The sequence below is a fragment of the Artemia franciscana genome, chromosome 7 (genome assembly GCF_032884065.1).
Source record: "Artemia franciscana chromosome 7, ASM3288406v1, whole genome shotgun sequence".
NCBI classification, from domain to species: Eukaryota; Metazoa; Arthropoda; class Branchiopoda; order Anostraca; family Artemiidae; genus Artemia; species Artemia franciscana.
Window position 1 is genome coordinate 58625733 of NC_088869.1, and position 24695 is coordinate 58650427.

At 33.4% G+C, this 24695-nt stretch overlaps 1 protein-coding gene across 1 annotated transcript in view; it reads right to left on the reverse strand.

The window, feature by feature from the left end:
- Nucleotides 1-24331, reverse strand: part of LOC136029535 (uncharacterized) — a 327964-nt gene extending 303633 nt beyond the window's left edge. Inside the window, exons 1-3 of the mRNA XM_065708005.1 lie at nucleotides 24277-24331; nucleotides 14183-14325; nucleotides 5421-5598 (exon numbers count right to left, since the gene is read on the reverse strand). Coding sequence (XP_065564077.1) covers nucleotides 5421-5598; nucleotides 14183-14283 — 279 coding nt within the window. The 5' untranslated portion in view covers nucleotides 14284-14325; nucleotides 24277-24331. The remainder of the gene's footprint in view (nucleotides 1-5420; nucleotides 5599-14182; nucleotides 14326-24276) is intronic.
- Nucleotides 24332-24695: the final 364 nt, after the last annotated feature.

A 24695-nucleotide genomic window follows, 5' to 3' on the forward strand; every position in this document is an offset into this window, starting at 1 on the left:
AGCAGTCTAATGAAATATAAGTTACTATTCTTCTCGTATTATTCTTCTCAGTTATCCGCATTCCTTGTATGGTCAGAATGATAATTAAAGCTAGTACAAAATTTGCTTGTATTGGTTATATTAGCCCTGAGAGAGATTCGTGATGGGTTTAAAATACCCAGGCTTTCAACTGTGACTATGTCTTCCCATTTCGGTTGTAAGGAGGTATGGAAGCGTCATAGGCTGTTTCTAGGCGTTGACGAAGTCTATTTTAAGAGCTTCCGCTGTCATACCTGCCTTCGCGTAAAAAGAATGTTGACTTGGGGCCTAAAATTTATGCCGCATCTCAGAAAGATTTCTTGAAATCCTTAGTCATGGCTTTCAAGAAACGATGAAAATACATGGCCGTAACCCTTCTACAACACGCTTCAGTATAAAACCACACAAATTTTAAAAAACACAATATTATTGAAGAAGTGGGAGACACTTCCCCCTTTTATGCTCCCCTATTATTTGCATTCGAATAGATGCATCAAATGGATGGGATTGTGTCGATGAAGCAAAGCTTGAAAAGAACAATAATTTTAAGACAATTTAAGTAATTGATAAAATAATTATAAAATAATTAAACTGATGGATTATAAAATGATTTCTTTCGACAGAATAATTTTACAACAAATTTCAATTTTAATAATTTTAATTTTAATATATTTTAACAACTTTTATAGTTTTAATAGTTTTTTTGAGAGAATAAAATAATTTTTTGGACATGATAGTAGTCTGATGAAGTAGAAGGGGCGTTAGTCATGGCTTTCAAGAAATCGCGGCAATATATTACTGTTACCCTTCTACAACACATTTCAGATAGTCAAAGCAAAATATTTGTTACATTTACCCAGCATTTAATACTCTTAAAAAATGCATTATTTTATACACAATATGTCAAAATATGTCAATTATACAAAATATACATCGATGGCTATAGCATAAGAATATTAAAATAGGAGCACTACTAATTTTTTTATAGTTTATAGCAAAGAATGTATTATTGCATTAAATAATTAGTAATATCAAACAGCATTTATAATATTAGTTTTAGAAACATAGTTTCTGATATATGTCAAATATGTCAAAATATGTCAATATACAAAATATGTCAAAATATGTCAAAAATATAAATATGTCAAAATATGTCAATTATACAAAATATGCATCGATGGCTATAGCATAAGAATATTAAAATAGGAACACTACTAATTTTTTTTATAGTTTATAGCAAAGAATGTATTATTGCATTAAATAATTAGTAATATCAAACAGCGTTTATAATATTAGTTTTAGAAACATAGTTTCTGATATATGTCAAATATGTCAAAATATGTCAATATACAAAATATGTCAAAATATGTCAAAAATATAAATATGTCAAAATATGTCAATTATACAAAATATGCATCGATGGCTATAGCATAAGAATATTAAAATAGGAATACTACTAATTTTTTTATAGTTTATAGCAAAGAATGTATTATTACATTAAATAATTAGTAATATCAAACAGCGTTTATAATATTAGTTTTAGAAACATAGTTTCTGATATATGTCAAATATGTCAAAATATGTCAATATACAAAATATGTCAAAATATGTCAAAAATATAAATATGTCAAAATATGTCAATTATACAAAATATGCATCGATGGCTATAGCATAAGAATATTGAAATAGGAACACTACTAATTTTTTTATAGTTTATAGCAAAGAATGTATTATTGCATTAAATAATTAGTAATATCAAACAGCGTTGATAATATTAGTTTTAGAAACATCGTTTTTCGAATGGAATCTGGAACTGACTCAGCAACTTAAAACAAACAAAGTTTATTTCTTTAAAACTTTCGCAGCAAGTATTCATAAGACTACCCCAAATAAACTGACTCGTGGTATTTCCCCACGATTCCACGACATTGAAAAACTGGCTCTTAATTGAAAACAGAGGCCCCCCCCCCTAAAAAGGATGTTGTCTTAGGAGTAGAGAATTCCTTAAGTAGCGTTCAGAAAATAAAGGGATGATTATAAGATTTACATAAATCTTTCAACAGCCAAAAATTTGATACCGTTCAGCATATAATCCTAATTTTCAATAAAGTATAAGAAAAATTACCTTTATAGTTTAAAAGTCATTAAGGAGCATACAAAAATGTTTTTTACTAATGTTTTTTTAAGGAGCATACAAAAAATGTTTTTTACCTGTTTTTTACTAAAACAGGATTGTAAATGAAGGCTTTACATCTCACCCCTCTGAATCTTTCAAATGGGAAATGCAAAACATCTTTACATAGATAGGATTACCCAGGGGTATATTATCAAAGCTATCCTAGAACAGGCATAGAGGGTATAATCTATTATTTATGACATGCCCAGCTTTACTCAAATTATATTTTTACTACAACGGACGATCGATACCAAAAATGTCACTTTGTGAGTCTTAACATCGGCTGACAGTCTCAACGATAAAGGCACCATTGGAAAATCTTTCCAGCACCACAGGTAGCTTCTGAGACAAGTTGGCTAAAAATTCATAGCGGATCTTAGATGTGTTAACAGTTCAAAAAGGTAGCGAGAGGCTAGTTTAAAGCAAAGGGAACCCATGATCTCTTTCTAATTGCTAAGTAGCACACTGTCTAATCAATGTAGGTACCGCGTAAATACTGTGCATCCCGCGTCCACAAAGCTTTCAATAAAAGCAGTTAGCACAACAGGAAACTTCTAAAGCTGTCAAACGATTCAAACAGACTTCTTTTGAGCTGACTTTTTATGTTTTCCAAGCAGGTATATTAGAATATTTTACACCGTTCAATCAAAGAAAAAAAAAATAAGTTTACGCTTTCTAATGTAAGCTTCATTAAATCTGAATATCTCCATCTGTGGCACAAAACTCGAAAAGTTAATCAGTTTTTCTAGTATTTCTGGGAAATTAAGTGTCAGCTTTTGGTTTTCTGCCGTTTATTTCAATGTCTTGTCAAAGCTATACAAGTTATGCCAAAACGGTTCATCATCAATTCTGAATAGTTTGGCTACACAAACGAAAAATGCATGTAATGGACATGGTGATTTGTAATGGTGATTTTTTAATGTACAAAAGAGTCTTTCATTCAAATAGCGTACAGCGTCAGAAAAACTTGCCCCAAAAAAACGCTGCTCAAGTTCAGTTTGAGTTCCTGAATTCGCTATACACTCTTTCGTTAAAATATCAAACTCCAGATCTTCCAAAAAAGTATAATTTTTGCCTTTAAGGCCAAGATGCAGCTAATTTATCAGGCTGATAAACACAGGGTGGGAGGATATTTATACCATATATAAGGTATAGTCTATAATTAACCCCAAAAAGAACTTTTCGCTCATCGTACGCATAGTATCTGTCCATTTCTTAAATAATAATTTTTTAGACAAACTTACTCCTTTATCACTTTCTTACTTACTTTACTACTTACTATTATTACTTACTTTATTAAAAATTAAGAGCCATAGAGCAAAAATTTCACAAATTAGTTCAAATTTCTATTCCTTTTATTGAACTACCTCAACTACCATCTCCAAATTATGTAAGACACTTTGCCCAGAATTTATTTGTTTAACCTGAGCAACAATAAAGAAATTTGTTTTTAACATATGATTCTTTCACTTATTTGATTAGAGAATTCTCTTTATAAGACTTAACCTTCGGAAATCATGAATAAAATTATTATTATCTCCCGACAGACCATCGAATGGTATTTTGTAGTATGGTATTCTTTGCAGCAGATTTTTCCCCCTAGATTTGTGGCAACAGAAACTTTTAATTATCTAGTAATAACAATAAATAAAAGTTAAAATAGGGATAAAATCCTTTTAATAGTCATTGATAAGTTTCACAAAAATACTAGATATTTTGCTCATATTTGTAGTGACCGTCATCAGTAGTAATACTAAAACTCGCTAGTAATACTAGCGCAGTAATACTACAGTAGTAATACTAAACCGTTGTAGCTAGCCCTGGTTAATATTTAATACTAAACTAAAGTAATATATCAAGAACAATGATTTATATAAAAAATAAAATAAAACTACATATTGATTAATAATCTTATTCTTTCCAAAGCAAAACGGAAGCGAGTCTCTTTGGCCTTCTTCGATCCGTTCGTTAGCATAGACTAAACTAACACTTGGACTAAGGTTAATAGACTTCGGTGAATTGAACTTTACTCTATTTGATTTTAATAAATTAGTAAATAGAGTTCCAACCAAATTCACCCTATTGAGCTCTATGTACGAGAATTTATTAAAATCAGACAGAGTAAAGTTCAATTGTTAGTTCTCGTCCTCGGTCCAAGTATTATTTTATTCAATGCTAACGAATCGGATCCAACAAGGCCAAAGAGACTCGCTTCCGTTTTTGCTTTGAAAAGAATAAGATTATTAAATAAGTAGTTTTATTTCATTTTGTAGATAAATAATTGTTTTTAATTGTTTTAGTTTAGTATTACTATTGATTACTGTAACTGCGTATGTGTTCAAAATATCTAGTATTTGTAAAATTTATCACTGTCTATTAAAAAGAATTTAACCCTATTTGAACTTTTAATTATCGTCATGGAAAGGCAGTGTGGTCTTCGAAATTATCTATATCTAGTAATAGCAATCTAACTTTTAGTAATGTAAATAATATAAATAATGTAAATAATGTAATAATATAAATAATGTAAATAATATAAATAATGTAAATAATGTAAATAATATCATTTCTCAATCAGCCGTAACTGGAAAAATTTACGATATTATGTTGAAATATTTTTATTTTATTACAAATCACTTTTTGTATATTTTCAGTTTGTATGGGCAATGGTTTACTTGATTACACCTCTTTACTAGATTACTTCTAGTTTACTTCTAGATTACTTCTTCTAGTTTACTTCTAGATTACTTCTTCTAATTTACTTCTAGATTACTTCTTTACTAGATTACAGCTGTAGCCGCAGCCGTTGTAGCTAGCCCGGATTAATATTTAATCTTTTATTTCAACATGAAATTGTACTACAGTACTCTATGTAGCAAGAAAAACTTCGTGTCATCAGAACAAATTAATCAACCTAATCCTTAGTGGACAAATTTTCTAAATGAAAAAATAGCAAAGATTGGCAACCCTGGATTAAACCCTCGTGGTATAGCCAAATTCTCATAACTGACGCAATCTCAAACAGTCTGGCTGTAAAACTTTCTGGGCCAAAAAAATATTGCTATCGTACTGTTTTTTAAATAGATCATTTTATGATTTACAAATCGTTTCAAAATAATTCAAATAAATTTATTTTGAAATATGTCTGTAAAAATAATTCTTGAAAATATTTAAGAAAGCTTAAATATTTTTACTTAAGCGAGAAAAAGATGCATTGCTGACTCACTGTTTCAATATATTTCAAAAACCATTGTGGTGGTGAATCTGAGTATGCGAGTTTGGCAAATCCTGCTTCAATCGTTCTATAAACATCTTTAAACTTTGTCTGTAATGCATCTAAAATAATACTTAGATAAGGCTGGCTTATGTCCCCACGCAGATTTTCGGTTGGAGTGAAATTACATCTGTAAATAAAACAGACATGAAAAGAAATTACACAACACAAAAACTATGGGCAGACAGACAAAACCATCTAAGGATTGTCAATATTTAGCTTATACAAGATAATACGACGCTTTATATACATGTGTGATGGTAAAAAACGAAAGAGAATTTATTTGTTGAGGCGGTGGGTGAAGCTTCCCCAGTTCCTTTCAGCAAGGACAAGGGATGGTTAACTTTTTTTCAGGGGGATATACGCAAGGACGGAGGTGTTTACACAGTAAAAATTGTTTTAAACAATACATTGTGTTATTTGATAATATTCAGAATACGAGTGTTAAAATTTAGATCATTAATAATATTAAAATTGGGCAGTACCCAAGTAAATACCCTCCAAGGGGAGGTTGCTAGTTGAACATAATAGTAAAGGGTCTACGAGCCTGTAAATGGTCACGAAAAAGACATTTGACGTGTTGAAACTATGCGGACGGAATATCCGAAATCCGAAAAGGTATTTGTAGTAGAAGATTCTAGGTGTTAAAAGAAGCACCTAGAAACAAAATAAACTTTAAGAAAATATTCCCCTGTGGAGGGGGAATATTTTCCGGAGGAGAATTTTTGAGTCGGGCAAAGGCTACCCAGCGTAGTAGAAATACCTGATAAACTAAATAATAGAGGGGGGTGTTGAAAAAGAAAATCAACCAGCTAGACCTCTTTATTGCTATAAAAGAAAAATGACGATCAAAAGCAACAGTTTTCTGCTCAAAACAACTGTTTCGAGAGGCAGGAAGATCATTTTATGAGTATGCCTAAACTTACTATGCCTAAATGCTAATCTATTTAAAATAGAGATTCCTAAGTAAACCGGAGAAACATCATTGGAAAGTCTCATAAAATTACAGACAAGTATCTTATTAAAATCTTTGTTAAAAAAAAATGTCGTGACACATTGAACATACTGGCAAGAACCTCACAGAATCTTTAATTTGCATCTTTCTTGTAGCCATTAATCTGTAATAATCTTCCTAAATTCATCCTTTGTAAAAAAAAATGATGTATGAGCGTTATAGATGGCGGTGGTATAGTAAAATAATTAGTACTGGGACCTCCTACGCCCTAATGATGTTTCTGGTACTTTTAAATAAGTTTCCGAATACGTTTTACTCACCTTGTATTTTTTAGAATAAAAAACTGGATTTGAAGGAATACGGATATTGAAATGGAAACAGTATGTTAGATTACCCACTTTAAGCGACCCCAAAGATACATTAGTTTACCTACCTGGAGTTCCTACTCCCAATCTCGAGGACATAATGATTTTTTATTGGCCCACAAGAGTATAAACAAAGCAAAATTTTGGCAACCTATCATCTTTCATCTGCAATGTGTGGACGAACTATCTTAAACTTTCTTCCCTTGTAACCCTAAAAGCCATGATCGAAAATCTTTTTTTTAACTTATTCTTTGATGTAAGGTCAGTAAAACGAATACCACTGAAACTTATGGCTTCCGATATCACAAACCCTGTATTAAGAGGTGCATTTTCATTCTTCAAAACTTTTCTCAAACACAGAAAAACACCAGTTTATCAGCTATTTCACACTTAACTGCATTCTCCATTTTTACTAGTAATGCTAACCAGGTAAGTGAACAAATACCTTACGTTCACAACGTTCACGAAAAATTATGTTCATAATACATTTACAGTCGCAACCCGTCTTCTCATTAATTAAAACTTCAAATAGCTTTGTCGTGGATTTTTCAACGTATTCTTTACCCTGCGTTCCCAAAACCTCCAAAAATAGCATTAATTTATCTAAAAATTTTATCGAAGACCACCAAAATATATTATAATGGTCCCTATGAACAGAGGTAAGATATAATCCTAATTAGTTCCAGTTCTGGCACTGACACAACTACTCCTCTTTCTACCTTACCCCCACTAATATTATTATCGAAGATGGCATTAATAAGTTCTCAATAAGTTAGTCCTTCTTTCTTTACATTTTTAAATTCTAATCTTTCCAGTTTCTTATCCAACTGTTCTTAGAAAAGTAATCTCAAATTTCCAATCTTCGAGGCAATCAACATTATAACTACCTGGATGGTGGTTACCTGCTATAAAATTTAGCTTTAGAATAATTTAACATAACTACACCTTATTAGAAGGGGATCCTTAGTTTTACCATCATTTACAGCCCTCTCATATTTCGGAGGGACTTATGTCGATCCCAGCAGTATTCAATTTTTAATAACGTAATCAATGATGTTAGACATCTTTAAAGAAAAAGTCAAGACACGAGTATTCTACTAACTAATGGGCAAGGTAATTCCAAAAATTGTGCTGGTTGACAGAAATATATTTTTTCATATATTGTACAAATCTTATATATAGAGTACATGTCATGTATGTTTACATATGACATTATGCTTGAATGACACTTGATGAAGTCAAGCAACTATACTACAGGATTATGCTACCAGATAACAAGTTACCTAACTTAGCTTTGGTATTTTAGCGCAACATCGTGTTACAACTTCATCAAGTTGCAACACGATGGATTCAGAGCATAATTAAATAAAAAAAATATCAATTTTTTCAACTGAAAGTAAGGAGCGACATTAAAACTTAAAACGAACAGAAATTACTCCGTATATGAAAGGGGCTGTTCCCTCCTAAACACCCCGATCTTTACGTTAAAGTTTAACCCTTTCTCACAACTCTACTTTTTAAAACAATAAAAAACTTTAGCGTAAAGAGCGGGGCGTTTAGGAAGGAAAAACCCCTTTCATATACGAAGTAATTTCTGTTCGTTTTAAGTTTTAATGTCGCTCCTTACTTTCAGTTGAAAAAATTTGTTGTTTTTTTTTTTATTTAATTTCAGAACGTTTTTGAATTAATACATGTTTTGATTTTGGCTCTCCGTACATGAATAATTAAAACGAAATTTGCACATAAATTTTTCTGTGGCTAAATGGCTTTCTCATAGTTTTGATCGGAAGATTTTGAGAAAAAAGGGGTAGGGTAGGAGGTCTATTTTTCCTCCAATTTTACGGTTACTTAAAAAGGCAACTAGAACTTTTTATTTTTTTACGAACGTTTTTTTTAGTAATAAATATACTTAACTTACGAATTAAATTACGTAACGAGCTTCTATATTCGCACATTTTTATTACGTATATGAGAGGGTTCGCCCCCACGTCAATACCTCGCTCTTTACACTAAAGCTTAAATTTTATACCATTTCTTTAAGAATGACCCCTGAATCACAAAGGTCGTAGAATAAATATTTGAAATAAAAAAAAAATACTTTAGCGTAAAGAGCGAGGTATTTAGGAGGAGGTGAACCTCCTCATATGGGTAATAATGTCTGTACATTTTAAGTTTTAATGCTGCTCCTTACATTCAGTTGAAAAAAACTTTTTCACATTTATTTTTTCATTGTTTTTTTAAAGAGTACTAGAAAATCCTGTGGCCCCTTAATGGAATTTTTCTTTCCCATGATAAAATCTCCATGAAAAGACCATCCCATGTAACCCCCCAAACCAGAAAAAATCCCCCTGAAAACATCTGTAAACTTTCCAATATCCATTTCTATATGTATTAAATTAAAAAAGCAAGTTTTTTTAAATGCAAGTAAGGAGCGACATTAAAACTTAAAACGAACAGAAATTATTCCATATATGAAAGGGATTGTCCCCTCCTCAACACGTTAAAGAGCGTTGACCCTTTGTCACAGCTCTAATTAAAAAAAAAACAAAAAACTTTAGCATAAAGAGCGAGGCGTTGAGGAGGGGACAACCCCTTTCATATATGGAGTAATTTCTGTTCATTTTAAGCTTTAATGTCGCTCCTTACTTGCAGTTAAACAAAACTTGTTTTTTAATTTAATTTCTAAACTTTTTGAATTAATACATGTTTTTGATTTTTGGTTACTTAAAAATGCAACAAGGACTTTATTTTTTTTTTTTAACGAACGTTTTTATTAGTAATAAATATACGTAACTTACGAATTAACTAACGTAACGAATTTCTATGTTTGTACATTTGTATTACGTATATGAGGGAGTTCGCCCCCTCGTCAATACCTCCCTCTTTACAGGAAAGCCTGAGTTTCGTCCTAATTCTTTAAGAATGACCCCTGAATCACAAAGGCCGAAGAATAAATAGTTGAAATTACTGAAAATACTTTAGCGTAAAGAGCACAGTAGTGTGGAGGAGACTAACCCCCTTATATAAATAATATTTTCTGTTCGTTTTGAGTTTTAATGCTGTTCCTTACATTAACAAAATAGCCTTACATTAAAATAAGGCTCGTAATTTTTGATGGGTATGACTAAACTTGATGAAACTTATATATTTAAAATCAGCATTAAAATTCGATTCTTTTGATGTAACTATTGGTATCAAAATTTCGTTTTTTAGAGTTTCGGTTACTATTGAGCCGGGTCGCTCCTTACTTCACTCCGTTACTACGAACTGTTTGATTAATGCTGCTCCTTACTTCCAGTTAAAAAAAACTTTTTTGTATTTATTTTCCCATTGTTTTTTTAATAACGCTAGAAAATCTCGCGCCCCCTTCATGGACATTTTCTTCCCTCATGATAAATTCCTCCTTGGAAAGATCCTTCAAACTACAATTGAAGTCCAACTAAAGTAGGCTTGTTTTGACAATTAAGACAGCCGTTTTGTTTGTCCTTTAAGACTCGGTTCATAAATATTTTATGTTTGGGCCTGCCCAGTGTGTCAGTCAAGGCTTTTCGATTTGTAGATTCCAATAAGAACTTCAAAATACCTCTGGTAGCTGACTTCAAACTACGATTAGAGTCAAACTAAAGTAGGTTTGTTTTGACAATTAGACAACTATTTTGTTTGTCCTTTAGACTCGGTTCATAAATCTTATATGTTCGGATCTGTCCAGTCTGTCAGTCAAGGCTTTTCGATTTGTAGATTCTCATGAGTTAAGAACCTCAAAATTCTTCTGGTAGTTGGCTTCAAACTACCATTGAAATCCAACTAAAATAGGTTTGTTTTGAAAATAAGATAGCTGTTTTGTTTGTCTTTTAAGATTCGGTTCACAAATCTTATATGTTTGGGCCTGCCCAGTGTGTCAGCCAAGGCTTTTCAATTTGCAGAATCCCATGAGTTAAAACCTTGAAATTCTTCTGGTAGCTGACACCAAACTACCATTAAAGTCCTATTAAAGTAGATTTGTTTTGACCATTAGACAGCTGTATTGTTTGTCCTTTAAGACTCGGTTCATAAATCTTAGATGTTTAAGCCTGCCCAGTGTGTTGGTCAACGCTTTTCGATTTGAACTTCAAATTCTTCTGGTAGCTGACTTCAACCTATCATTGAAGTCAAAGTAAAGTAGGTTTGTTTTGACAATTAGACAGCTGTATTATTTGTCCTTTAAGACTCGGTTTATAAATCTTAGATGTTTGGGCCTGCCCAGTGTGTTAGTCAACGCTTTTCGATTTGAACTTCAAATTCTTCTGGTAGCTGACTTCAACTTATCATTGAAGTCAAAGTAAAGTAGGTTTGTTTTGACAATTAGACAGTTGTATTATTTGTCCTTTAGGACTCGGTTCATAAATTCTAGATGTTTAAGCCTGCCCAGTGTGTTAGTCAACGCTTTTCGATTTGAACTTCAAATTCTTCTGGTAGCTGACTTCAAACTACCATTTAAGTGCAAATAAAGTAGGTTTGTTTTGACAATTAGACAGCTGTATTATTTGTCCATTAAGACTCGGTTCATAAATCTTAGATGTTTAAGCCTGTCCAGTGTGTTAGTCAACGCTTTTCGATTTGAATTTCAAATTCTTCTGGTAGCTGACTTCAACCTATCATTGAAGTCAAAGTAAAGTAGGTTTGTTTTGACAATTAGACAGCTGTATCATTTGTCCTTTAAGACTCGATTCATAAATTCTAGATGTTTAAGCCTGCCCAGTGTGTTAGTCAACGCTTTTCGATTTGAACTTCAAATTTTTCTGGTAGCTGACTTCAAACTACCATTTAAGTGCAAATGAAGTAGGTTTGTTTTGACAATTAGACAGCTGTATTATTTGTCCATTAAGACTCGGTTCATAAATCTTAGATGTTTAAGCCTGTCCAGTGTGTTAGTCAACGCTTTTCGATTTGAATTTCAAATTCTTCTGGTAGCTGACTTCAACCTATCATTGAAGTCAAAGTAAAGTAGGTTTGTTTTGACAATTAGACAGCTGTATTATTTGTCCTTTAAGACTCGGTTTATAAATCTTAGATGTTTGGGCCTGCCCAGTGTGTTAGTCAACGCTTTTCGATTTGAACTTCAAATTCTTCTGGTAGCTGACTTCAACCTATCATTGAAGTCAAAGTAAAGTAGGTTTGTTTTGACAATTAGACAGCTGTATTATTTGTCCTTTAAGACTCGGTTTATAAATCTTAGATGTTTGGGCCTGCCCAGTGTGTTAGTCAACGCTTTTCGATTTGAACTTCAAATTCTTCTGGTAGCTGACTTCAACCTATCATTGAAGTCAAAGTAAAGTAGGTTTGTTTTGACAATTAGACAGCTGTATTATTTGTCCTTTAAGACTCGGTTCATAAATTCTAGATGTTTAAGCCTGCCCAGTGTGTTAGTCAACGCTTTTCGATTTGAACTTCAAATTCTTCTGGTAGCTGACTTCAACCTATCATTGAAGTCAAAGTAAAGTAGGTTTGTTTTGACAATTAGACAGCTGTATTATTTGTCCTTTAAGACTCGATTCATAAATTCTAGATGTTTAAGCCTGCCCAGTGTGTTAGTCAACGCTTTTCGATTTGAACTTCAAATTTTTCTGGTAGCTGACTTCAAACTACCATTTAAGTGCAAATGAAGTAGGTTTGTTTTGACAATTAGACAGCTGTATTATTTGTCCATTAAGACTCGGTTCATAAATCTTAGATGTTTAAACCTGCCCAGTGTGTTAGTCAACGCTTTTCGATTTGAATTTCAAATTCTTCTGGTAGCTGACTTCAACCTATCATTGAAGTCAAAGTAAAGTAGGTTTGTTTTGACAATTAGACAGTTGTATTATTTGTCCTTTAGGACTCGGTTCATAAATTCTAGATGTTTAAGCCTGCCCAGTGTGTTAGTCAACGCTTTTCGATTTGAACTTCAAATTCTTCTGGTAGCTGACTTCAAACTACCATTTAAGTGCAAATAAAGTAGGTTTGTTTTGACAATTAGACAGCTGTATTATTTGTCCATTAAGACTCGGTTCATAAATCTTAGATGTTTAAGCCTGCCCAGTGTGTTAGTCAACGCTTTTCGATTTGAACTTCAAATTCTTCTGGTAGCTGACTTCAACCTATCATTGAAGTCAAAGTAAAGTAGGTTTGTTTTGACAATTAGACAGCTGTATCATTTGTCCTTTAAGACTCGATTCATAAATTCTAGATGTTTAAGCCTGCCCAGTGTGTTAGTCAACGCTTTTCGATTTGAACTTCAAATTTTTCTGGTAGCTGACTTCAAACTACCATTTAAGTGCAAATGAAGTAGGTTTGTTTTGACAATTAGACAGCTGTATTATTTGTCATTTAAGACTCAGTTCATAAATTCTAGATGTTTAAGCCTGCCCAGTGTGTTAGTCAACGCTTTTCGATTTGAACTTCAAATTCCTCTGGTGGCTGACTTCAAACTACCATTTAAGTGCCACTAAAGTAGGTTTGCTTTGTCAATTAGACAGCTGTTTTGTTTGTCCTTTAATTTGGAGAACCATTTTCTTTCTAATAGCCCAACGATCAGATAAAAAAAACTCGAAGGTCAACATACCTCCCCTTCCCCCTCAAAGCCCGGGAAAAGGGTTGTAACTTATGCCTGGGGTAATTAAGGTTTTATGGAAGAGGTAAACTTCGGAGGGGGCTAACTAGAAATTGAAAGTTCTAGTTCGAGTCAAAAGCAATCTGATGGCATCTAGCCCCCGCCCACCGATCGTCTTTTCCACCAATGTATCCAGTCGAATATTTGAGGTTTTCATTTTGTCCAAAATAGAAATTTAAGCTTTACTCGTTTTAAGATTTATTTATTCATTTACATTAGTACATGTTGTATTTTTTTGCTATGATTGTTTATTTAATTTCTGTTCGTTTTTGTTTCCATTTATTCTTCAATAGTAGTTTCAGGTCGTTTTGATCTACTACAGTAAATTATTGAGGCTATTTTTTGGTGAGTAATAGACCAAATGCGAGCATGAATATGCTCAGAGAATGCAGGTTTAAACTTTAGGTAAGATATTTTATAGTATCGGTATTGCCTATTGTATCGGATATCGGTACCGGACCCCGAAAATCGATATCGACCGAGCCCTAGTCATAAAAAACTAAAAACTTATTAAATCCGCATTCAGTCACATAATGTAGACACAATTCTTCTCTAAAGTCTGGATCCATCCTTTTCTCTGATATCCAATATAAACATGGTAGAATAAACTGATTAAATCCGCATTCAGCCACATTATCTAGGCAGAAGCCCCTCTCTGTCCTTCGCTAAATCCTGGATCCATCCTTTTCTCTGACATAGAATGTAAACACGGTAGAATTATTGCACTAAAAAGGAAAGTAAAAAGCTTAAAGAGAGAAGATCGTACCCATTCAGTATTTCCAATTCATTTCCCTTGTCCTGGGCATTTCTTGGTGCATTATTTGAGTGCAATGTTGAACTGCCATGACTTTTTGGAGATCTAGCCATGTTGCAAAACTTATCCAAACAGCTTTCTTGACTGTCACCCTCCTAATAGAATATGGTTTACGAAATTAATTGAACGAAAGCAAAAAACAAAAGAAAGAATTAAAAATAAATTTTCCCTGTAAACTTCCATCTTCTAAAAAGAAGATAGAAAACCTTTATGAACGTCAACTAGTCAATCAGTAAAATTCCATCACGAAATTCCTTGGTTTGACAGCTTTCAACGCTATCGTATCGAAATTTTTATCGCGATAGGCAAATTTGATTAGCTAGTAGACCAAAAATCCAATTCTCTGAGGGTTAATTTACAAGTAACGATTTTGAACCTTCTCCTAGAACCTTTGTCCTTAACTTATATAAACTTCAGAGACTTTTTGTTTGCGAAGTTTCTTTTTTTGCTCCGACAATGGTTTTTTTTGCGTTATTTTTACGGACGGGGACAGGACTTCTCAAAAAAAAATTCACTACTTCGACTTCTGACTAGATCAGCCTTTGATAACTTCACTCAAGATATGCTTTTTATTTATGTATTTATATTCATGTGTTTTGATTGCTGGATCAAATTTAGAGCTCATTTTGGAGAATTTTGGAGCTTTTGTTGTAAAAAAAGATGAGTGCAGACACTAAGAGTGCGTCATTACTGTTAAGGCAGATATCAAGATATTGTTCACTAGGTTTCAGCTATTTCCGATGAAACTTACATAATCCCCATTTATAATTAACTATAAAGATCCTTTACAATCATGCATCAAGTAGTTAGAACCTAAAAAAGCAAAACTGATCTAAAATTCTTAGGTTTTTTTTTTTTGTTTGAATTAAAAAATTAAAATTATTGCTCAGACACCATAAATTTTGCAGTTTGCAGCTAAATAATTTTTTTAATTTAAAACTTTCAGGAATTAACCAGTTTCAGTTGATAAATCAGATTTTTTGTTGAAACCCTGAAAAAATTACTGCATTTTACATAAATATGACTACATGCTTTTATAATATTGAAAATACTAATTTCATTTTCGTATGCATTAAGATGTTAATAGCATTATCTACTATAGTGCTATAGAAAAACAGATATTTTGGTAAAATAAAAAGGATTCCATTTTAAAAACTATTTAGTTTTTAATTACAAAAGGGATTTGATTTAGCAATTTCTTTTAAAATGAGCCATTAAACAACTCTTTACGATATTCCAGTGCCATGCTAGCTGCAGAAAAAAGAAAAAAAGAAAAGAAAAAGATGTCGTTTATATTTACTTTAGTTTTTCCCTGTGCTTCTGTAGGGTATTCAAAACAGGTCCTCTTTTAGTACGTTTCTTTACCATTTTTCAGAAAGCACTTCTGAAAAATTGACTAGGCCAATTTCTGCATTAATTGCATGCTATTCTCGTCTTTCAAAAACCTTAACCGTAACCTTATTTGACAGACCACTATTTTCATAATATTTGACAGACTTCTATTTTCATAATATTTTGAAACAAGCACGTGCGGCTGCATATTAGTCAAGGTAATCGTATATTACCTGAAGGGTCATTTTGCCCCTATTCAAATATTAAACCGTTGAGGAATTTCTAAAAAAAAAAAAAAAAAATCTGATGGTAAAAATTGTATAGATCAGTAAAAATACATTTTTTAAAGCTTAATTAGAAAAAAAACTTCTAAGTCTATTATCCAAAAATCTTTTGAAAAAAGTTTTCAAAAATCCATACAAGTCTGTGTTAAGATCAGTAAAGTTACATGCACCACTTTCTTAGATAACTTGAAGTAGAATTTGCAAGAAAAACTTAATTCAGAAAGCACAGTAAAAAAAAAAAAAAAAAAAAAAAAAAAGTTATAGTGCTAGATCGGAGCAATAGATAAAAACCCAAATCAATGCACTTATACGTCAGTTGTTGCCAGACATGTTAAAAATATTTAACATGGAAGAGATAGCCCTGAGTTTTCCTATACCGTTCCCTCGTAAGCCACGAGACAACAAACAATTTTTGAATCGACAGTAACAAGTTTCCTTTTCCGGTGCATTTTTCTTCTTTCAGACTTGTTTAAGATGGCTTCTGAAAAATCAGGATGGGGGAGGTGGTAAAGCATGGTCTGGGCTGGGAAGATTATCCCCCCTTTAACAACTACGGTCTCTGCTTGATCACTAATGCTTTTGAGCTGACTACATAAATTGATATTGACAATTACTTATTATCAACATGTCTCTAACAAATAGTGTGATTTTCCAAGAAGTTCGAATAAACCTAATAGCGCATTTTTGAAAAAACGAACAAGAAAATGAAAAAAAAAACATTAAAAAAAAAAGGACGGTCATGTTTGTGTGCACAGAAAGTTATTTACCCCTTTATAAAAAGAACTGTTCTTTTTGCGTAAAAAGTGGTGCAATAGTACTACAATTCCTCAAAATTGTTAATTTTAGAGGAAAATACTATCCATGTCAAGTGGCAACCCTGACGAGAAGTTAATGAGAGACTAAAAGCTAATATTTTCAAATTGGAGACATGAAAGCGGTAAGCCCTGGCAATGTCCAAAACACTAGAAACGTGCATGTTTTTAAGTGATTAATAAAATAAAACTATTTCCACGAAATAAGTCTTTCGAAAAAGAAACAAGAGCTAAGAGCCCATATGGTACTTGTGACGAGGTCGGAAGAGCCAAGAGCTCATATGGTATGAGCTCTAGCAAAATTCTAAGAATCAATAGATTGCTTTAAAAGGAAAATCAGAGGCGTAATGCCGGTCGGTATTTCAAATAAGAGCTCTGAGTCACGAGTCCTTCTAAATATCAAAATTCATTAAGATCCGATCACCCACTCGTAAGTTAAAAATACCTCAATTTTTCTAATTTTTCCTCTCCCATCAGCCCCCAGATGGGCGAATCAGGGAAAACGACTTTAGCAAGTCAATTTGTGCAGCTCCCTGACACGCATACCGATTTTCATCGTCCTAGCACGTCCAGAGACACCAAACTCGCCAAAGCACTGAACCCCACCACCCAACTCCACCAAAGAGAGTGGATCCAGTCCGGTTACGTCCATCATGTATCTACGACATACCATATTATGTCAATCTCAAGTCTATAACTTGAGCTTATTCTTCCCATCAAGTTTCATCCCGATCTCTCCACTCTAAGGGTTTTCCAAGATTTCCGGTTTCCAAGAATTCTGTTTCCCCCTCCAGCCCTCCATGTCCCCGGATCCGATTTGAATTGGAAATGGAGCATCTAAGACATAAGATTCTTCTACATATCAAGTTTCATTAAGATCCGATCACCAATTCATAAGATACCTCAATTTTCACGTTTTCCCAGAATTCTGGTTTCCCCCTCCAACTCCCTTCGATGGCATAGGATCTCGTCAAGATTTAAAATGAGAGTTCTAAAGCACAAGATCCTTCTAGATATCAAATTTCATTAAGATCTGATTAACCATTCGTAAGTTAAAACTACCTCATTTTTCTTATTTTTCTGAATTACCCCCCCCCCCCCCAACTCCACCAAAGAGAGCGGATCCGGTTCGGTTATAACAGTCACCTATCTTGGACTTGTGCTTATCCTTTCCACCAAGTTCCAACCTTATCTCTCCGCTTTAAGCGTTTTCCAAGACCCCCCCCCCCTAATGACACTGGATCCGGTCGGGATTTAAAATAAGAGATCTGATTTTCGAGGTCCTTCTAAACATGAAATTTCATTAAGATACGATCACTCTTTCGTAAGCCAAAAATACCTCATTTCTTCTAATTTTTTAGAACTAACCCTCTTCCCCCCCCCCCAACTCCACCAAAGAGAGCAGATCCGTTCCGGCTATGTCAATCCCGTATCTAGGACTTCTGCTTATTTTTTCCACCAAGTTTCATCCCGATCCCTCCACTCTAAGCACTTTCCAAGATTTTATGGTTCCCCCCCCCACTTCCCCTTCATCAGATCCGGTTGGGATTTAAGAAAAAGTTCTGAGACACCATATCCTTCTAAACATTAAATTTCATTAAGATCCGATCACTCCTTCGTAAGTTAAAAATATCTTAATTTTCTTTATATTTCAGAATTAACATTTTTTTTTTTTTTATTTATTTATTTTCCGTTTTTCTTCAAGTTTTTACTCCACTATTTATCTTTTTGATGTATGTGGGTTAGAAATAAATATTATTATATTATATTATGATCCGATCACTCCTTCGTAAGTAAAAAATACCTCATTTTTTCTAATTTTCAGAATTAACCCCCCCCCTAATTCCCCCAAACAGAGCAGTTACGTTAATCACGTATCTAGGACTTCTGCTTATTTTTCCCACCAAGTTTCATCCCGATCCCTCCAATCTAAGCGTTTTCCAAGATTTTAGCCCCCCCCCCCAGCTCCACTGAATATCACCAGATCCGGTAGGGACTTAAAATAAGAGCTCTGAGACCCGATATCCTTCCAAAAATCAAATTTCATTAAGATCCGATCACTCCTTCGTAAGTTAAAAATACCTCATTTTTTCTAATTTTCAGAATTAACCCCCCCCCCCATCTCCCCCAAAGAGAGCAGTTATGTTAATCACGTATCTAGGACTTCTGCTTATTTTTCCCACCAAGTTTCATCCCGATCCCTCCATTCTAAGCGTTTTCCAAGATTTTAGGTCCCCCCTCCCCAACTCCACCCAATGTCACCAGATCCGGTTGGGACTTAAAATAAGAGCTCTGAGACCCGATATCCTTCCAAAAATCAAATTTCATTAAGACCGATCACTCCTTCGTAAGTTAAGAATGCCTCATTTTTTCTAATTTTTCAGAATTAACCCCCCCCCCCAACTCCCCCAAGAAGAGTGGATCCTTTGTGGGTATTTCAATTAGGTATCTAGGACTTGTGCTTATTTTTCCCACCAAGTTTCATCCCGATCCCTCAACTCTAAGCGTTTTCCAAGATTTTAGGTTCCCCCTCAATTCCCCCCAATGTCACCGGATCCAGTCGGGATTTAAGACAAGAGCTCTGATACACAATATTCTTCCAAAAATCAAATTTCATTAAGATCCGATCACTCCTTCGTAAGTTAAAAATACCTCATTTTTTCTAATTTTCAGTATTAACCCCCCCCCCCCAACTCCCCCAAACAGAGCAGTTATATTAATCACGTATCTAGGACTTCTGCTTATTTTTCCCACCAAGTTTCATCCCGATCCCTCCATTCTAAGCGTTTCCCAAGATTTGAAGGTCCCCACCCCCAACTCCCCCCAGTGTCACCAAATCTAGTCGGGATTCCGAATAAGAGCTCTGAGACACTATATCCTTCCAAACATCAAATTTCATTAAGATCCCATCACCTATTCGTAAGTTAAAAATACTTCATTTTTCCCGAATTAACCGACCCCCCACTTCCCCCTCTCCCCCCCCAGATCGTCAAATCGCGAAAACGACTATTTCTAATTTAATCTGGTCCGGTCCCTGATACGCCTGCCAAATTTCATCGTCCTAGCTTACCTGGAAGTGCCTAAAGTAGCAAAACCGGGACAGACAGACCGATAGACCGACAGAATTTGCGATCGCTAATGTCACTTGGTTAATACCAAGTGCCATAAAAACACTCCATTAGACCAAAAATGAACAAAAATAGAATTAAATAATCTACTAAGCATAAAACTACCACAAATCAGCATCAATAAATAAATGAAACCCGAAACAAAGAGAAATTATAATAAATAGCCAAATCAAACCCAAAACGAACGGAAACTAATATGGGTAGGGCTCAAAACCCCCTATGATTTCTAAAACGAGAATATAATTTGTACTTACTGAAAAAAAAACACAAATGAATGTGCATTGCCAATTTAATATTATTTCAGATTTTTAAGAGTCAGATTGGTCTTTTTAAAGTAACAGTGTCCTTTTTAAGAGTCAGAGTGATTTGAGAGCAACCCAAGCCCATTATTTTCCGAAACAAGATTCCAAACAAAGTTTTGAGACATCTATTTTTTCAGCATTGTTGAAAGTTAGAGTAAGTTTGCGTTTGATGATGTTAACCCCCCAACGATGCCTGAGGGCAAGGGCTGTAAGTTAGGCAATTTTTTCTTTGTTCACTTACAGTATGTGTTTTTGAGAAAAGGCATACATGTTCAACTTCTATCTCCCAAAATACAAAGGGCATTAAGGTGAGTCTTTCAGAGAATGTTGAAGGAATGACTATGTACATATGGGTTGTCAAAAAAGCGTAATTCAGGAATGACTGAGTATATTAATTTGGGACTTTCAGGAAATGATAAGGGAGATTATCAATTAACCAAAAAGGCAGTATTTGCACGCTACTACAATTACAACTACCAGACTCTTAAAAAAGACAAATACAAATCAAACGAGCCATATGAGAAGTTTATAAGACCACCTTTTACAATATTTACCGAGAACATTATGGAAAAAATACTATTTTTTTATACACATTCAGCTGCACAATACACGTATGCTATATCATACAATATTTTCTTGTTTACTAGACATTTTTGGTAAAGAGATGTGAGGGACTCAAACATGAATATAGATATGAGGAGACCAAACAGTTCGTGGTAACGAACTGTAGCAAGGAGCAACCCAGCTCAATAGTAACCGAAACTCTAAAATACAGAAATTTTGACACCAATATATACATCAAAAGAATTGAATTTTTATGCTGATTTTGAATATAGAAGTTTCATCAATTTTAGTCTTACCCATAAAAGTTATGAGCCTGAGAAAGTTTGCCTCGTTTTTAAAAAAGGGAGAAACACCCCCTAAAAGTCATAGAATATTAATAAAAATCACACCATCAGATTTAGCGTATCAGAGAGCCCTGCAGAGGTTTCAAGTTATTATCTGCAAAAATGTGGAATTTTGTATTTTTTGCCAGAAGAAAGATCAAGGATGTGTGTTTATTTTATTTATTTTCTTTATTTCCCTCAAAAATTGAGGAGTAGGCTACAATATAAATATAAAGAAAAGACAAATGATAACGCTACAATCAAAATATATCAAATATTGATCCAACACTTAAAAAAGAAAAAAAACTTGCTAAATAATTTAACCTGTAAATCATCAAGAGATTACGGGAGAGGAGGGATGGGAACAATACCTGAGGCAGAGCAACAGCGCTATACATACGACCAAGGACTTCCCGACGGTAAAGACCCCAAAAACGAATTAAAAGACCAAATGCCTTGCGTAGTTTCATCTGAACATGCTGAACCAGGACTGGTTTAAAATCTCTTTTCGAAGTAGCATTAAGGTAATCCCAAATAAGTGACTATTGGGGACGACTGGAAAATAACACCATTGCCGCAATTGAGAGTCGCCCTGACATTATCCTCTAAACAATTTACAACAAAAAATTGGCATTTTTCAAAACTGATAGAAAGGCCCAAATCTTCTAAACAATTAATTAAAATATTAAAATTAAAAACAAGGCTAGACTTGGGCCGGCTTAGAAGGATAATGTCATCAGCATATACAATTTGTTTTTTTTTCCAGGGGTGATTGTATCAACCCACTGGTCCTAGAAAGTCGCAAGAAAACTCATTTTAACAGAAATTAAAGTTCTAGTACCGTTTTTTAAGTAACCAAAGAAGTTGGAAGGCAATTAGGCCCTCTCCCATGTCTCCCACGCTCCCAAAGTCATCGGATAAAAATTTTGAGATAGCCATTTTGTTCAGCATAGTCGAAAAATCAAATAACTATGTCTTTGAGGACAACTTAATCCCCCAAAGTCTTCGGGGGAAGGGCTGCAATTTATAAACTTGCCCATTGTTTACATATAGTATTGATTATGGGAAGTATACTGACATTTTCAGGGGGAGTTTTTTCTGGTGGTAGGGGGGTCGAAGGGAGGGGGTTACGTCAGAGAATATTTCCATAGAGGAATTTATCATGGGGAAAAGAACTTCCATGAAGGGGGGACTGGATTTTCAAGCGCTGTTTAGAAAAACAATGAGAAAATAAATTTAAAAAACAAGTTTTTTCAACTGAAAGCAAGGAGCAAGATTAAAACTTAAAACGAACAGAAATTATTATGTATATGAGGGGGCTCTTCCCCTCCTCAATACCTCGCTCTTTACTCTAAAGCATTTTTAGTAATTTCAAAAGAGCTATTTATTGTAATTAAACGGCCTTTGTGATTCAGGGGTTTTCTTAAGGATTCGGAACAAAATTCGAGTTTTAGTGTCAAGAGCAAGGTATTGACGAGGGGGCGAACCCCCTCATATACGTGATAAGAATACACAAATATCGAAGTTCGTTATGTAAGATAATTTGCAAGTTATGTATATTCATTACTAATAAAAACGTTCGTAAATAAAATTAAAATTTCTGGTGGCCTTTCTTAGTAACAAAAAATTGGAGGGCAGCTAAGCCCCCTCCCCCACCCCTTTTTTCTCAAAATCGCCCGATCAAAACTTTGAGAAAGCCATTTAGCAAAAAAAAGCAAAATTAATATGAAAATTTCGTTTTAATTATTCATGTATGGTGGACCAAAACCAAAACCTGCATTAATTCAAAAATGTTCAGAAATGAAATAAAAAAACAAGTTTTTTAACTGAAAGCAAGCAGCGACATTGAAACTTAAAACGAACAGAAATTATTCCAAATATAAAAGGAGCTGTCCCCTCCTCAACGCCCCACTCTTTACGCTAAATTTTGACTCTTTCTCACAACTCTACTTTTTAAAACAATAAAAAACTTTAGCGTAAAGAGCGGGACGTTGAGGAGGGGACAGAATTTTTTATGTGCGAAACAATTTCTGTTCGTTTTAAGTTATAATGTCACTCCTTACTTTCAGTTTTAAAAAAAACTTGTTTTTTTTTATTTAGTATGGAGTAAATAATGGACTACCATTTTCTTCTTGGCATTTTTAAATACTTTATAACAAAATTCTTTCAATATAAAAATTACTGGCCAATAGAAATAAAATATTTCAATTTAAACTAAGTTAAGTTTCAATTTATTTCATTCTAAAAATTTTACCTATTATCATATGTTGCAATTAGAAGGGCTTAAAAACACCTAATAATATGTTGGTTCTTCTTGATCTTAATGACGATTTTGATTGTTCTTTAAGTTTTATGCAAGAAGTCATCGAATAAAATCATAAATTACTAAACCATTATCTTCAAGATAGTTTTTTAGTTCTTCTTCTGTCTTTTTGTTTTTCATTCTTACAGAAATGAAATGAAAAAGAACATAAGTTAAATTTAAAAAAATGTTTTTTTTAACAAATGTAAAGGGCGAAGCTATGTCTTGAGCAGAGCAAAATAAAATACCAAAAATTATAATACACTAAAAGTAAATAGAAACAGATTATAGACTTAATAAGAAAATGACACCAATAATGAACTGATAATGTATCAAAAATAAAACTGATATTCAACTCACACTCAAAACCTACAAAAATTAGTAGCTCTATGAATTGTGAATGCATCCCCCTTGCACCTCAATCATAGATCTAAAAGACTTGGTAATAAAAGGCAGATATTAAAGCTAAAAGACACAGATATTATACTTAACAAGAAAAGACCAATAATGAACGTATAGTGTCCCAAAAATAAGATTTATATTCGTCACAACCTCGAAAGGACAGAAATTAATAAAAGTATGAACTGGAAAATAATTTCTGAGACCACACTGACTAATCCTGACAAAACAAAAAAAACGCAAAGAAAAGAGAAACTAGGACAATAACAGCCCGTCAAAGGCAGATCTTGAGCAAAATCTTGGGGGAGGCCCAGTTTGACAAGGGCGCCAATGAGCGAAACCATGGAAAGGGGATGTGACAAAGATACCAATAGTTGTTCAAATTGACAAATTTATTAAAAGAAGAGTGAAAAAACAGAGAAAGATGGCTCCAGAAAAAAAAGGAGGAGGGGCCCCAACACACCACCTGAATCTGCCAGTGAAATACAAATGAAAAAAAATTATGCATATATTTCTATTGAGACCTCTGCTCAACCGTCCTCAGTGTAGAACAATAAAAAAAAATACTGATAAAAGTCCAAAGAAATTTATAAAACAAACCTCGAAATAAAGACTAAAACTAAAATAATCACCCTTTCGAAGTAACGACGAAATGGTAACTGAACTAAGAACTTATCTTATCTTCTTATCTACTCCATCACTTCATTATTTTGTATGACGGGTTATAAATACATACATACATGCAATAACTAAAGAATTAACTAAAGAAAAAAATAATAATTTTATATATATATATATATATATATATATATATATATATATATATATATATATATATATATATATACAAAAGGTTCCTCAACTTGTCCATTCCGTCCTTATCAATTTTTCGTGTTTGTTTAAATTCCGACAAACAGCTAGTATATATATATATATATATATATATATATATATTTATATATATACTAGCTGTTGGGGTGGCGCTTCGCGCCACCCCAACACCTAGTTGGTGGGGGCGC